The sequence below is a fragment of the Hoplias malabaricus genome, chromosome Y, assembly GCF_029633855.1.
Source record: "Hoplias malabaricus isolate fHopMal1 chromosome Y, fHopMal1.hap1, whole genome shotgun sequence".
Taxonomy (NCBI): Eukaryota; Metazoa; Chordata; class Actinopteri; order Characiformes; family Erythrinidae; genus Hoplias; species Hoplias malabaricus.
Genome location: NC_089820.1, coordinates 35,052,077 through 35,068,478, shown reverse-complemented (window position 1 = coordinate 35,068,478; position 16,402 = coordinate 35,052,077). Strand labels below are relative to the sequence as shown.

At 37.1% G+C, this 16,402-nt stretch overlaps 1 protein-coding gene across 2 annotated transcripts in view; it reads right to left on the bottom strand.

Moving 5' to 3' along the window:
* The window catches only part of LOC136679681 (alpha-1,6-mannosylglycoprotein 6-beta-N-acetylglucosaminyltransferase A-like), a 252,818-nt gene that overhangs the window by 16,616 nt on the left and 219,800 nt on the right, over window positions 1-16,402 (bottom strand). For both annotated transcript variants that reach the window (XM_066658338.1, XM_066658337.1), the window contains 2 exons: window positions 15,827-15,960; window positions 123-272 (listed from right to left, as the gene is read on the bottom strand). In XM_066658338.1, coding sequence (XP_066514435.1) covers window positions 123-272; window positions 15,827-15,960 — 284 coding nt within the window. The remainder of the gene's footprint in view (window positions 1-122; window positions 273-15,826; window positions 15,961-16,402) is intronic.

Genomic DNA, 16,402 nt, shown 5'->3' with positions numbered 1-16,402 from the left:
GTAATCTGTAAAACGTATACTTGCTCAAATCATAATGTGTAGTACGTAATGCTTTTTACAAGTTAACTTTAGTCCTTTTAAACTCTTAAAACTGCTGTGTGTGTGTGTGTGTGTGTGTGTACCTTAGTCTCTCTCAAAAGGAACTGCAGGTCTCTGCCACTGAGTATACCATGGTTTTTGACATACGGAGGCAGGTGTACGGTGCTGGTGCCATGGACTGTGCCATGTACTTCCATGTATGAGTGGATGACATCCAGATACTTCTTCTTATCCTAGCGTAGGGAGAAATAAATAGAAAATGAAAAAAAGGACACATGGTGTTGAAAAAAAATTTGGAGTTTCTTGCAGATGCATCATTAACCTAAAATGGATATTTTAAAACCAAAGATTATATTTAAGACCACGATAATTATTTAAAGACCAAATAATGGAGCGTGGCTAAAAAACAGCCATCCTGAAGCTCTGAGGAACTCTGACAGCTATTTAGTCAAGTGAACAGAAAAACATCATAGGTTTATTTATTGCTCACAAATTGCATACATTTTACAGTAGATCTATAGTAAATTCCAACAAATCATAAGTATGTGAATAACTTCAGTAATTTTCAAACTAACGATAAGTAAAAAAAAAAATTACTAAGTAAATGTCCATTAAATGTTAAAACACACACACACACACACACACACACAATGTTTTTTTCTACCATTAAATAGGCCTCATAATTTGCCTGGCTTGAATGAAATAAGAATGCAACTGCCTAGTGCATTGTGGGATGTTCATCTATTTTCTAAATCATCTAAATGATCTATTTTCAACTCCAAAAAACAAAACCATATACACATAACCAGCAGCCAAACAAGAATAACCATTGGTAAATGGTAGAGAAACTGGCCAGAGACTGGAAATAAATGTAAAAAATAAGGTATTAACCCACCGGAGTCTGAGGCCTATCTCACCTACCCAAAAAGGTTTGTTCCTAAAAGCTACACATGCTAATATTCAACAACCATAATGTGAGAGAAGTCTTTATGTCATTCATCTTTTTTTTGTTTTTGCCAATATATATATCAATTGCCAATATATAGTGAAAAAACACATTGTGAACATTTATGAAGTTCTCTTTAGAACTCTGTAGACAAGGGTGTTTACAGCTTTCTGATATTTAATTAGTTTTTCTTTTATTTTGCTATGAATCTGATTTGACACTATTTTTCTAAACCTGTGGCTCACACATTGACTATTCATGAGATAGGTGTGAAAGGTGTGAAAGATAGGTGTGAAAAATCCCCAAGATGACGTACAACAAAATGCGTCTTCCGCATTTAACCCATCGGTGGCAGTGAACACACACTAGTGCACGAGGGGCTGTGAACACACACCCAGAGTGGCAGGCAGTCATTCCCAGTGCCCATGTGGCGTTTGGGTGTTCAGTGCCTTGCTTAAGGGCACTTTAGCCGTGGATGTTCCTGCCGTCGTGTGGATCAAGCCAGCAACCTACCGGTACCAAGCCCAGTCAATAACCATTAGGTCAAGGCTGCCCCCATTAGCCCCCACCATATCAGTGAGAACAACTGAACCATTTGGATGAAAATGCTGATATTTTTGCAACAACAAAAACTTTAGAGCATCAGAGCCAAACATATGAGCTTCAGATCACTTTTTGAAAGTAGCAAAGAGCACCCCAAATTTACTACAAGCTATTTTTTTCCTCTATCAGCTGAACTCTGTGCATATGCAAAACATTTACTGTGAACTTCACAAAATTTTGTCTGGAATATATACTGAACCAGTGTAGTATCAATGCTAATCAGCACCAAATGTGCTGCAGAAAAATGAGTCTATTATATTTCACTTACTAATCACAAAGTTAAGCCATTCCAGGCAGCTGAATGATGTGACTGCGCTGTCTTGGAGCTCCACGCTCAGCACGAAAACACAGCCATGTGCTTTTGTTTACATGAAGAAAATTAGCGTTTTCACGTCATAATCCTCCAATAAGAGCAGCCAGATGATCATACTATTATCATATGAATACAAATGGGACGTGCCTCTTGTTACTTATCTTTCTATAATAACCAGGTAAAAATACATTCTTTTCAACCTCCATATATTTAAAAGGTAGACCATTTAGGGTGTGTTTAGGGTCTGGGGGTATGTTTATTTTGTTTCTAGAACAAAATTTCGCTGAGTTACATTAGTGTTTTGGTACAAGTTCTGATTTATCCTGCCGGCACGAGCGCTGACTCCAGAGGGTTAAAGCTTTTGTGCCCTATCTCTTATTTATGTTCTAAATCACACTAATTCTGATAATCCCAGGATTAAAGTCTATTATGCCAGGTTGCCATGTTTTGATAATGGGTTACTCTGTCACTGCTTTCCTGAGTTTTTTTTTTTTTTTTTTTAAGACGTTTTTTTAAAGATGTGTTGTAAGATGCAGGAATTTAAAATATGTGAATAAACTGAAACACACAACGTTGCCATTTTAACCTCAAGGTACAATTACTTGGTCTAAATTTAATAACTAGAGACAATTAATCTGAAAATTTTTAACGTGTTTATTTTTTAATTTATGAGAACTTCTTCTGTAATTCACTTATTTTATGCAATGTAAACACAGTATCGCTACTGATGTATATTAATATGTACGTATATTAAATTATTTTGTAACTTTGTAACTTAAGTTTGCGATAAGTGACTCAGTATATCTAGCTCATTATATACTTATATACTCATTATATACATGATATACTGACTCAGTATATCTAGCTCAATAGCTGTCAAAAATCTACATATTACACGCTGACATATAGCTTTGGCTGACATACAGCTCGGACTGGAACCAAAATCTACAGGTAAGAACTGACATTCTGTTATTTAGCACGGAAAATAAGATTAATTTAAGAATATTATTTTATATTTCATTTAAAAATATGTTATTTATTTATGGCTAATATTTTACAAGCTCCAAGACTAAGTCCATAGGGTAAGTAAATATATATATATATATATATATATATATATTAAACATAGATAATATGTATTTTATAATGTTATTCATGAAAATTTTTGTATCTCTTTAGTCTAAACAGTTATGAACTGGAGACACCTCCTACTTGAACACATCCACTTATGATGAAGCTCTTCCCCCGTAAGTACAATATGTTATTCATAATTTTGTGTGTATCTCCTAGTCCTAATTGAAACTTCTTTTTTTTTTCCATCTTTAGATTTTAGTAAAACCAATCTGACACTATTATGATGCTACTTTCTACGAATGCTGTTATCTGTGAAGAGCCATCGACTGCTGACTCAAGAATGTAATACTTATTTTATTTTAATGTTTATTTATTCATTTTGCATTATTGTATTAGTCAAATGGCGCAAAAACGCCCTAACAACGAGGTTTTAAACAGGTTTTTGTGTTTTTGTCAGAACCTTCTAATCCAACCCCAAACTTTGAATGTTTAACGTCTCCTGTTAATACCTCAGAAAATAATCCTGAAACTTTGTCAGATTTTTTCTATGAACTAAATCAAAGTCTTTTGAGATTAAATGATAATCTGATAAACTTATGTCAAAATTCATTAACCAGTCCTGATTATCATGATGATTCGAGTAACGAACATTCACTTAATACTGAGTATACCCCCAATGACAATTCTCCTCCTTTACCTAATATTGAGAATAACCCCAGTGACAATTCTCCTCCTCCTTCACCTAATATTGAGAATAATCCCAATGACAATCCTCCTCCACCTGACAATGGTGATGTACAAAAGGGGGGGTTTTATTGACCCAAATATCAATATAAATTGCTTAGACAGATTCCGCACCACAGAAATTAGAAGTAGGATAAACTTTTACTCTCTCGGCAACGTCGACAGCTTTGCAGAATTTTACAATTATGTTCTTGAGATTTTAAATTAAATGCTCAATGTTGCCAATGATTAAATAGGTGGTCCGAGTGATGGTGTGTTTGTAGAAATTCAGGGTGATTCGCTCAATGTTTCGTTGCGTGTTCAGATAAATGATGGGGGTATCGACCTGAATTCCTTTCTGATGTTATTTGAAAAAGCCATTCAGAGTAAATTTGAAATACTTTCCGATGAAACTTTACAATTAGTTATTCGGATTGTGCATGCTCCTCAGGGTGGAGGGGAAAAAAAGCTATCGGGTATCTTCAGCACAGATTTTGTTCAGAAAAAATGAAACATCTGTATGTTTTTCACAACAAAGATAACCTCTGTTTTGCCTTATGCGTTTCTCAAATATTGAATCCTGATAAAAACATTTTTGAAGTAGAACAAATAGCGAGGCAACTGCAAAATGATGTAGGTTTATCCACAGATGAAATGGTTAGCTTTGCACATATTGCACGCTTTGAGCAACATTTGAACTGCAAAATCATAGTGTTGTACCGAAGTGATGAAAAGAAGGGGTATAGTTTGTTTCAGAACACTAACATGCCTCATGACAAAACCGTTTACCTGTTCTTGCAAGATAACCATTATTACGGGGTGAAAAATCTAAAAGGTGTTTTAGGTACATCCTATGTCTGCCCTTACCGTTCCACCGGCTTTAACAATCAGAAACATCACAAATGTGATTTTCATTGCAATGTATGTCTTGACAAAGATTGTCCTAAACAACCAAAAAAGGCAATGTATAGATTGTCTAAGGGTTTGTAGATTGCAGTATTGTTATGATATGATATATGATAAACATAAAACAGTGATCGATTCAAGCGATGGTCAAACTTTATGCCAAACTAGATTCTACTGCCCTAAATGCAATACCGTGCAGAATCAGAGTAAAGGATCGAAAAAGCATCAGTGTCAAACCAGTCGTTGTAAAAACTGCGGAGCCAAAGTTGATTCAGAAATCACGCATGAATGTTTTATGCAACCTATAATATTTGAAATTCCCGATGAAAAGTACGTCTTTTATGATTTTGAGACGAATCAACAAACAGGTTACCACATAGCTAATTATATATGCTGCATTGATTTCAAAGGTAGGGAGTGGACAGCAAAAGGGGACAAATGCGTGGCATCATTCTTTAGGAAGTATCGCAAGGAAAACTATAAAAGTTATACATTCATAGCGCACAAAGCTAGAGGGTCTGATTCATACCTTTTGTTGAACCATTTAGTAAAGGAAGGTATCACCCCTAACATCATAGCGCAAGGTGGTAAAATCTTGTGTTTTCAAGATGTTGAGTATAAACAGAGATACATCGATAGTCTCTCTTTTCTCCCTATGAGACTGAGTGCTATTCCAAAGGCTATGGGGTTCACAACAGACAAAAAAGGATATTTTCCACATTTTTGGAATACTGTAGAAAATCAGAATTATGTAGGACCTTATCCGAAACCCGAGTTCTACGGGGTAGACACCATGATGGCCAAAGAAAGAGAAGAATTTTTTGAATGGTACAATACATGTACAGGAAAGCTCATTCACTTTAAGGAAGAAATGGCTCAATATTGTAAGAACGATGTCCACATTCTGAGAAAAGGTTGTATAGCTTTCAGGGATGAGATACTGAGCAGTACAATGGTTGACCTGTTCAAATGCATCACCATAGCTAGTGTCTGTTTGCAAATATTCAGAATCAACTTTCTGTCTGAAAACATTTTAGCTATCCCACCTTTAGATAATTACATCGACAGTCAGAAATCATTCTCAACACCTTCCATACAATGGCTCAAGTACATCTCTGAGAGAGACAAGATCCCCATCCGACATGCCCTCAATGAAGGTGAGGTCAAGTTTAGAAACTACTTTGTGGATGGTTATTATGACGATGGTAGTGAACGAAAGGCTTTTGAGTTTTTAGGATGTTTTTATCATGGATGTGTTCCTGAGCGCATAAAACCGCGAGATGCTCTGTTCGGTGGTCGAACAAACACATTGCATCTCCCTTATGTAGCTCAGCCCGGTGAAAGGATTGATTACTACGATTTCACGTCCCTCTATCCTTATGTAAATAAAACAAAGAGGTACCCCGTGGGTCACCCCACTATCATATTTCGTGATTTTCAACCATTGGAAATATATTTCGGGCTCATTAGAGCAAAAGTTCTCCCCCCTAAGGGCCCATGTTCTCCCTTATAGGGTGAAAAGCAAACTCTTGTTTCCTTTGTGTCGAACGTGTGCTGAACAACAAATGCAAAATTGTAAACACATGGATGAGGAGAGGGCCCTGACAGGTAGTTGGTGTAGCGTTGAGGTGATGAAAGCCATTGAGAAGGGGTACAGAGTGTTGACGGTGATTGAAATATGGCACTTCCCTAATCATTCTAAATATTTGTTTACAGAATACATCGACAGGTTTCTACAGACAAAACAGGAAAGTTCAGGTTATCCCTCCTGGGTGGTTGATGAGGCCGATAAAAAAGAGTACATTCAAAAGTATGAGGAGAATGAAGGGATCAAACTAAAACAATCATGCATTGAAGTTAATCCTGTACAGAGATCTGTGGCTAAACTAGCATTGAATTCTTTATGGGGAAAAATGTGTCAGAGAAGTGACAGGACAAACACTACACTGATCAAAGACCCTAGTGAGTTTTTACAGTTCATATTCTCGGATATGTATAACGTAAGTCATTTCTCCTTTCTGAATCAGGAGGTGGCATTGGTGCAGTGGCGTTACGCAGACGATAGGTGTCTCAAACCGGGTAATGCTAATGTATTTATCGTATTTTCACCACAGCCTATGCTAGACTTGAATTATACAATGTGATAGTTCGACTACAGCAGAGATGCTTATACGCGGATACTGACAGCGTCATTTTCAAAAGTAAAGAAGGTGACTGGATGCCTCCTCTAAGTGATTATTAACAGAATATCAGTTCTTACCTGTAGATTTTGGTTCCAGTCCGAGCTGCATGTCAGCATGGTAATGTGTAGATTTTTGACAGTTAATGAGCTCCTAGATATACCGAGTCACTTATTGTAAACTATCTGACGTACAGCGAGGTGGAGGGTTTAGGAGGTGGCAGCGTTAAGACATCTTCAAATGTCATTTTTATCGTAAGAAAACAGTATGTTTTTGGGGCAAGTGTCATAGATCGTTTTTTGAACGGGGGAGAAAATGAACGATTTAAAACAATTTTAATCACTAAAACACCATTATTCATTTAGAACTTGGAGTTAGAAAATAAAAATTTTACTTATGTATACCCCGTGTGTGTGTGGGTGGGTATGTGCTTGTGTCATGAGCGTTTGGTGGGGGTTGGGAGGCCGTTGGGCGTTTCCTGTGATGAAACCGCGCATGCGCGATAAGGGGGTGGGGGGTTCGCGTATGTGTGTGTGCGATAAAGGGGTGGGGGGTTCGCGTATGTGTGTGTGCGATAAAGGGGTGGGGGGTGGTTGATCGTTAGCGATTACGGTAGCACGTGTGCGCCTGATAAAGCGTAGCTCGTGACTTGATACCTGTGATAAAACAGAACCTGTGTGCACGATAAAGGGGTGGGGGGTTCGCGTATGTGTGTGTGCGATAAAGGGTTTCATTGTGGGGGGTCGTAGATCGTAGATACCTGTAATAAAACAGAGCGAAGGGCGGGAATTATGGTTAAATTACACGTTTATGATTGGTTGAGGGGAGGGCGGGAATTCCGGGGTAAAATACACGCTTGTGATTGGACGAGGCGAGGGCGGGACTTTTGAGCAAGGGTGGGAAAATACACGCTTATGATTGGTCGATGCCAGGGCGGGACTTCCGATCAAATAGACGCTTCTGCTTGGACGACAGGGCGGGACTTCCCTCCCAAAACGGGGCGATGACGTGGCACGCTCTGATTGGCCCAAATGACCTGTCAAAACGAAGTTACAAATAATGCCTCATATATCTCTCTCACAAACCACTGCTGCAAGAAATCTGAAACTTTTTTTTTAGGAGTTCAAAACGGTACATAGAAACACTAAGCTCTCGCAGCTTAGATTTTTTTGTTATTTTGCAAAACCTACTTTTGTCTGAGAATTTTCATCCAATTTTCTTGACATTGTGTCATTAAATGATTATTAAAAAATTATGAAATTTCGATTCAATATTCCCTCCATGTGCAAATGAACTACTTCAGCTTATCGCATGTTTAACTTGAACGTCTAAAACATACTGTGCTCAAATTGCCTGAAATTTCAGATTGGATTTTGAGGTAGTGTGTTAATTGTGGTGTGAAAATTGATCTTGGGGGCACTGTAAATACTAGAAGTTTATATCTCAGAATCTGCATGGCCAATCAGACAGATATTTGGCATGCTCCTTCTAAGGACAAATCTGTTTGTGGAAAATTAAGAATAACTTAATACAGGCAAAATTGTGACCAAGTCAGTCCACCCGACAAACCAACACTAAAGAAAATGGAGGACTGTTCAAAAGAGGTGAAGTACTGGATGTCACACAACTTCCATTTACTAAACAGTAACAAAAGTAAGGTTCTCCTTCTAGGTCCAAATTCTGCTATAAATAAGGTATCAGACTTAATATTATATTTTGCTTATCTCCCTATTGTTCCAAGTTCATTAGCTAAAAATCTGGGTGTCATCATTTGATCAGCATATAGGTAGTATTACAAAGGAAGCTTTCCTACATCTTCATAATATCTCTAAATTAAAGTAGGCTTATCCCTGCCAGATGCGGAAAGATTAATACACAATTTTATTACATCGAGATTAGATTATTGCAATGTGCTACTGTCAGGATGCTCCAGCAGAAACTTCAGCTAATTCAAAATGCCGCTGCCCGACTTTTAACAGGATCGCGTAAGAGGGAGCATATAACTCTTATTTAGCAGCTTAACTTTAGGTTCTATGTTTACCTGGTCACAGCAGCCTTTTATCATCGAACTTCGGCATACACTTGATAGTAGTGTTGGATTTAAGATTGGATCATGTTCTCACCAGAAATTAAACACACCAGTGTTCATTTGGGACAATACAGAGACAATCTTTTCTCAAGGGTCTTAATACGGTTGTTTTGGTCCGCATACAAGTGCAATAACTTCCATACCATAAAGTGCAGGTGTGAAAACACCCTTAAACTGAGCTTTGGTCTAATGTGTCGGTAAACAAGTAAAAAAAAAAAAAAACTAAGTTGCTCAGTTAGATATGCTAGGCTTCCTCTTTCACTGCTCATTGCATATAAACTGCAAGGAGTCTTCCAAATGTTGAAAAGCATAAAAAGAGTTGAGAATATAGCTTACTTCCTGCTCTACAAATACAAAACGCTTTCTTCTACAAATCTCCTCAGATCTGGATCTCCCAACTAGTGTTTGGGATGCAGACACAGTCTAGGCTCAAAACCCACTTGCTCAGTTTAGCTTTTGGTAAGCACCCTATTCCTCTAGATTAAAGTTGTTGTTTCAGGAACTCATGGACATCCCTAATCATGGTAAACTTGGATGATGTGCTTTGAGACCCTGTAATCACAATCACTCTTGCTTGACGATGGTGAAGCAGATGCACCATCTGTTATTGTGGCCCCAGATTTATGCCACTATCACCATTATCGTCATTATTATCATATTATAGCCAATTACTTCCATTACACTTACATCAGTACTCTAATAACTACACTGTAACATAATGACAGACTTAACTGGTGATAATGTTCATTACTATCAGTAGTTTGATCTGAGGAGGTTAGGTGATACTGTTCATTTCTATCAGTAGTTTAATCAGAGGAGGATGGGTCAGACTTCTTGTTCAGTCTTGGTTCCTTCTGAGGTTTCTTCCTCCAGCCTTGAGGGAGTATTTTCTTGTCACTGTCACCTTTGGCTTGCTCGCATGGGACTTGCTGATTTGCATTGTTACCGGTTCTGATACTAATTCTGTAAAGCTGCTTTGCGACAATTTCAGTTGTAAAAAACGCTATATAAATACATTTTGATTAGATTATTATTCGATTGGTATGACCCTGGGGACACTTCCTAAGTGCATAAAAATATTCATTATGATAGCCACTAGTGAGTGCAATAATATGAAAACATGAAATATTTTTATGAAATTAAGCATATCAACAAGCATAGAACCATATGTTTGAGAAGAAAAACGACTTGGTTGTACGTGGCTGAAAATTATCAGTCTGTACATTTGCATTCAGTTTGAATTACCACACAAACTCTTTTGTAACTGGAGTTTTGTAGCACATTCAGTCTGTATTTATTTTAACGCAATTCGCAGTCTCACAAACTTAGAGTAGGTTCATACCTAAATAATCTGAAATGGCAAAAATAAGTTAATACTGCTCACCTATGGAGCAGGAAGTAAGCTATATTCTCAACTCTTTTTATGCTTTTCAACATTTGGAAGACTCCTTGCAGTTTATATGCAATGAGCAGTGAAAGAGGAAGCCTAGCATATCTAACTGAGCAACTTAGTTTTTTTTTTTTTTACTTGTTTACCGACACATTAGACCAAAGCTCAGTTTAAGGGTGTTTTCACACCTGCACTTTATGGTATGGAAGTTATTGCACTTGTATGCGGACCAAAACAACCGTATTAAGACCCTTGAGAAAAGATTGTCTCTGTATTGTCCCAAATGAACACTGGTGTGTTTAATTTCTGGTGAGAACATGATCCAATCTTAAATCCAACACTACTATCAAGTGTATGCCGAAGTTCGATGATAAAAGGCTGCTGTGACCAGGTAAACATAGAACCTAAAGTTAAGCTGCTAAATAAGAGTTATATGCTCCCTCTTACGCGATCCTGTTAAAAGTCGGGCAGCAGCATTTTGTACTAATTGGAGGCGTTTGAGGGAGGACTGGCTGACTCCAAAATAGAGTGCATTGCAGTAATCCAGCCGGGAGGTGATGAAGGTATGGATTACTCTTTGAAATTGCTCATGTGCAAGAATTGGCTTCACCTTTGCCAGCTGCCTCAGGTGGAAAAAGCTGGACTTACTGCGTCAAATTGGCGGTCTAATTAAAAATCACTGTCCATCTTAAAACCCAGGTTTAAGATTGTCGGCTTCACGTACAAAGTCAAGGGGCCCAAAACAGCTGGAGGGGATTCACAGGGACCACTGGGACCAAACACCATCACTTCTGTTTTTTTTTCATTAAAATGTAAAAAATGTCATTGAGACATAACAAAAGTGGTTTAATCGAGAAAGCATCTTTATTCTACAAAGGGACATATATCTGGCTGTCTTCAGCATAACAATGGAATGCAATGCCATGTTTTCACAAGACAGAGCTCAGTGGGAGCAGATAAAGTGAGAAAAGGAGGGGTCCTAAGATTGAGCCCTGTGGAACCCCATATGATAGAGGAGCTGAGGAGGATTCTGAGCCAGCAAAACTCACACACAAAGTTCTGTCAGTCAAATAGAACCTAAACCATTCCAAAGCACTACCACAAATGCCGAGTAGATGCTGCAAGCGGGAAACTAAAATGTTGTGATTCACTGTGTCAAATGTCACAGTTAGATCCAGCAGGACAAGAATTACATGGACCCCAGAATAATTAGCCAGGAGGGTGTCACTGAAAACCCTGAGCAACGCTGACTCAAGGTTTTAAAACCAGACTGAAAAACCTGCAGGATATTATGCTCATCCAAAAATAATTTCAGTTGAGCTTAAATAACTTTCTCCAAGATTTTTGAAATAAAAGGCAGCTTGGAAATAATTAGCTAATACTGTATATATCTAATGCATGTTTGAGTCTGTGACCCAAAATCTTTTACATTTCAGCTCTTTTACAAAACAGGAGATCAACTCGTCTCTCCCTATAATCCTCACCAACACACTGGACACCTCTGTTAATGCTTTTCCTGAGAAGTTCACCATATGTGCTCTGTTTAACAGTACACAAAAGCTCTTGATTAATAAAAACAATCAGAGGTGACAAAATTCTCACATTGTTTGATGTGTTGCATTTGGATTTTTCTAAATGCAGCAATATTACCAACTACTTCATTGATTTAGACCATAGCTGCAGGTGTGTAAAGGCCCTTAGAGAGATAAAAATAAAAATAAAAAATACAGTCTATATCATTCCAAGTTTAACATCAGCATTGTAAACTCCATTATTTTCCTTAGATTTTCCCCTTCTCTTTTGCAAGTAGATTATTTTATGCATAATCTCCTGAGAAATACCTTGTGAGATATTAATAACTTGATGCTAATCATTGCTTAGATTGAAAATTAAATTAAGGATGGTCTCTGATTTTGCATAGCACTGGAAAGAGAGGGAGAACTGGGAGGTAGAATGTGTGTATAAGCATATGAAAGCCTGACTGCTCAGACTTTCAGTGTGTATTTCTGTGTGTGTGGGTGAATGTGTGTGTGCTTGAATGTGGTCGCTGACAGCCCTTATTAACATTTCAAAAGCCTTCAGACAAATCCTCTGATCTATGGCCAGATGACCCTGAGCACTCGCTAACCTCTTATTGAGAGGTCTCTGTACTTCACCACTCTGTCTTCATCCATCTGCCTGACTGCCTGAGTCTGACTTGAGGTAGTGAAATGAGTAAGTGAAAGAATGATGTCAGGCCATCGCTCCAGCCAGCTGATACAAACTCTTCAGTAGCTAAAAAGCAAACTATCCTAACAGGGCTAAAATAAATAACAGGCACAAGGAGCTCAATCAAATAAGGCTCCATTTTACCCAACTAAGCTGTTAATAAATGGTTTCTCATGTTGTTGAACATATATGTTGAATATAATATCAGTATTTTCTCATTGATAAAGTATGATAACCATTGTATTATAATAGTTTCATGTCCCTTTATGTCAAAACAAGCATAGAACATCTGCAAAATATTAGCAATGTCTCACCACGTACTAATATTTAAAACAGTATTACATGGTAAACCAATTACATTCTAGTGCTTGTGGCTACTGCGAAATGTATGTGGAATGGGAACTTTATAACAAAATGATGCAGAATAAGCTTCTGAATTCAGCTTCATATCACATTTGGCCATGGAATACTTTTGAAGGCACGGTGCCTTAAATTTAACTACATTAAAGTCCAGAAGCTGTGGCTCTGTCCTAATGATAAAACCTGTTAAATTCTAAAATTAAAACTATACTTAAAAAATATTTACAAAAAATAATTCATTTCAAACGATTAATACCTCAAGTAACATAGTGGAGCATTGCTTCATACATAAAAGTAAAAATCACATTTTCATTGGTCCTGACATTGCATTTTAAAACAGGACATACTGTGCTAAAGACATGGGCGCCTATAATTATTATTATTATTATTGAATGCATCTTCTTAATGAGTGTGGTTATTATAAAAGGATATAGAATTTTTATAATTTTAGTAATTAATGAGAGATTACTGACAGGCTTTATGATTATTGTACATCTGTACAATGAAATCTGACCTCTGTATTTTACCCATCCATGGCAGTGAACACAAATATTCACACTAGTGATTAGGATCAGTGAACACACACCTGGAGCAGTGGGCAGCCATTCAGGGAGTGTTTTTGGGGTTTTTGGGGGTTATGAAGTTTCCTTTAAAGCTCTGAACTCTGTAGACAAGGCATTTACCTATTCACTGGTGTTTATAGCTTTCTGATATTTGAATTTTCTTTTTTCCATATTGCTATGAATCTGATGTGACACTGTATTTTTCTAAACCTGTGGCTCCATTAAACCTCTGGAGTCCAGCACTCCTGCTGGTGAGATAAACCAGGACTTGCACCAAAATACTAATGCAACTCAACGAGTTGCATTAGTTGTAAATGCAAATGTTTTAGGCACCTGAAAATAAGCAGGCTCACAAAAAAACAACACTAATATTAGAATAAAAACCTTATAAGTAACCTTATTACAATAAATTGTGCTATTCTGTATATGAATGTGTTGGATCAACCCTTTCCAAATCTCTCCTCCTGACAGTCCAGTATTATTTGAGTTAGTTGTAAAATAATTCAGAAGTGTTGATGGTTCCACTATGTGCTAAAAAGTGTAACAAATAAAAACAGTTCTACCATCTTTATAGATCCAACTTCGTAACCTGATAAATAGTATTAGTAAAGTAATATATATTAATTATAAAAAATATATAATTTAACAGCCTACACTTCTGGTAAAAAGAGACATGAAATACTCTAAATCCACATACAATATACGCAGTCATATGTAACACAATGTGTATCCTGTTACATTATTTTACAAGAATATTTTATTATGACAAATGAATATCCTCTTATGCTGTGGCAATAAATTATTGGTCATCCATGTTCAGGAGTCCAAAAGAGTAAAAGTGTCATCTTTATGAATGGCTGGGAAGGTTCTCCCTTTCAACCTTCATTGATCATTATCCTATACAAGGCTTTTCTTGTGACTTGGAGGCTACAACAAAAAATAGTACTGTCTGCCCAATACTTTCTAAATTTGATCCAGTAAATAAATAAATGCAATAAAAATGCTTGCAATGTTGCACTTGATATATAGTAGGCTAAAAAGTGATTTTGTTACAATAGGGTAAACACCAAAAAAAGTTACAAATTCCTGTCCTAAAAATGCTTGTCCTGTCATACTATCGTACATACATTTGACTCCTCTTACCACTATACTATATTTATACTACTATTTCTGTGCTGAAGCCAGTTCAGCCCAAAAGGGCTTTTGCTGTGAAGGGTTTGGCCAAAATATACTTTGGTTTCAAAACCTGCCAAAAGATCCTGGCAGAGGGGTAGGTAAGCAAAGGAGTTTATCACTCTCTTTCTGAATCTCTGTGTGTGTGTGTGTGTGTGTGTGTGTGAGTGAGAGAGAGAGAGAGAGGGGGGGGTGTATGCGTGAGTACGGATGTGAGAAACATTTGATTTTCATGTGTTATCACAGCTTTGTATGCGTTTGGTTGTGTGCTTCTGCTCTGTTCTCCATTCAAGCACATTTTCTAATTCATCCATGGAGACAATGAAATCATTTCAAGTGTCTGACCAACATTTTCCATTTTAAAACAAAACCTTTCCTTCCAGAGAATTTGTCTGAGAGTTGCTGATTCTGGCCCAGGTATTGAACATTTCAGACTCAATATCCACTAGTGCATAGAAGAGAAACCTGTGTGGATCCTAATGAGTGCACCAGGCATGAGCTCACAAGAAAGAAATGCATGAGAGAGAAGCTGAAGGCCTGTGGAATTGCACCGGGACACAGGGTTGGTGAGAAACCACTGAGAAGGATAGGGTTTAATAAATGGTTTTTGCTAATACTGTTATTCAAATGTGCATGGTTTTTCATATTACAGCCATTATTTTTGCTATGGTCTATACTTACAACAAAGATGCACATACTACTGCAACAACAGGTCATACTTGAAAGGTTTGTTTTAATTAAAATCTAGCTGTTTTAGTGTGCTTTATTTCAACAGCTGTGGAGATGAGGCTTTTGGTTAACTTGAGTGTGGCTTAGTTGAAATATGAATTTAAGCGGCAAAAATATATTGTCCCCCACTCGTCTGGCTTATGAAAGACGCATTTTTAAAGCTGTTTTAACAAGAGAATATTTTATCATCTATTCAGGACCTCAGAGTTTATGTTTGCAATATATAGTTTGCATTCATTCATTCATTATCTCTAACCACTTATCCAGTTCAGGGTCGCGGTGGGTCCAGAGCCTACCTGGAATCATTGGGCATATACAGATATGTGCATTCTATCCCAATAAATGTATTAATGCATCACGTTTTAGATAATGTATTAATGCATCACATGTATTTTGCAAAACACTGAAGGCTGTGAGATTTTACATTTATTGCTATAAAATAGACAAATGAACATAAACTAGAAAACAGACTGGTCCAGAAAGTAGAATGCCTCATTTAAAACAAAATAGGTGGCATGAAGTGACCCTACCTTCCAAAAGTTGTCCACTTTTCCATACACGAGCGACTGGTTTTGGCGCTTGATGTCATCAATGTGACGAATGTCACTGGCGTTCAGGTGCTGCTCCACCACAAAGCCCAGAAAACTGTTATCAGGTGTGTGAGCTGTAGGACAAACAGTGAGGAGATTATGAAAATGGAGTATCATAACATCATCAATCAGAAAGGGAAGAAAAAACAAAACCACACACCAGAAAGGAAGAAAAATAGCAACTAAAAATGAGCACAGCACAACTAATTGTGTTAAAATTTCATGATGAATGGACCAATAGAAACCAAAACTACTTTGAAAATTTAATTTTACATTGACCTCCATTGAAAGTTAAGATTTTTGTTTCTTCCTCTGTACATTTGTGATTTTAGAGATACAGGTTTTTCATTGTAGAGTGACAATATGTTATATTATTTCTAATATTGCACTGTAAAACAAAACTAAATGGCTGTCAGGTACACAAGCACTTAAAGTTAACTGCATGGCTGATTTTATTTACTCAATTACTTTGCTTCTAGGGTAAACAAATGTTTTGTAATCTTTTGTCATGGCAAG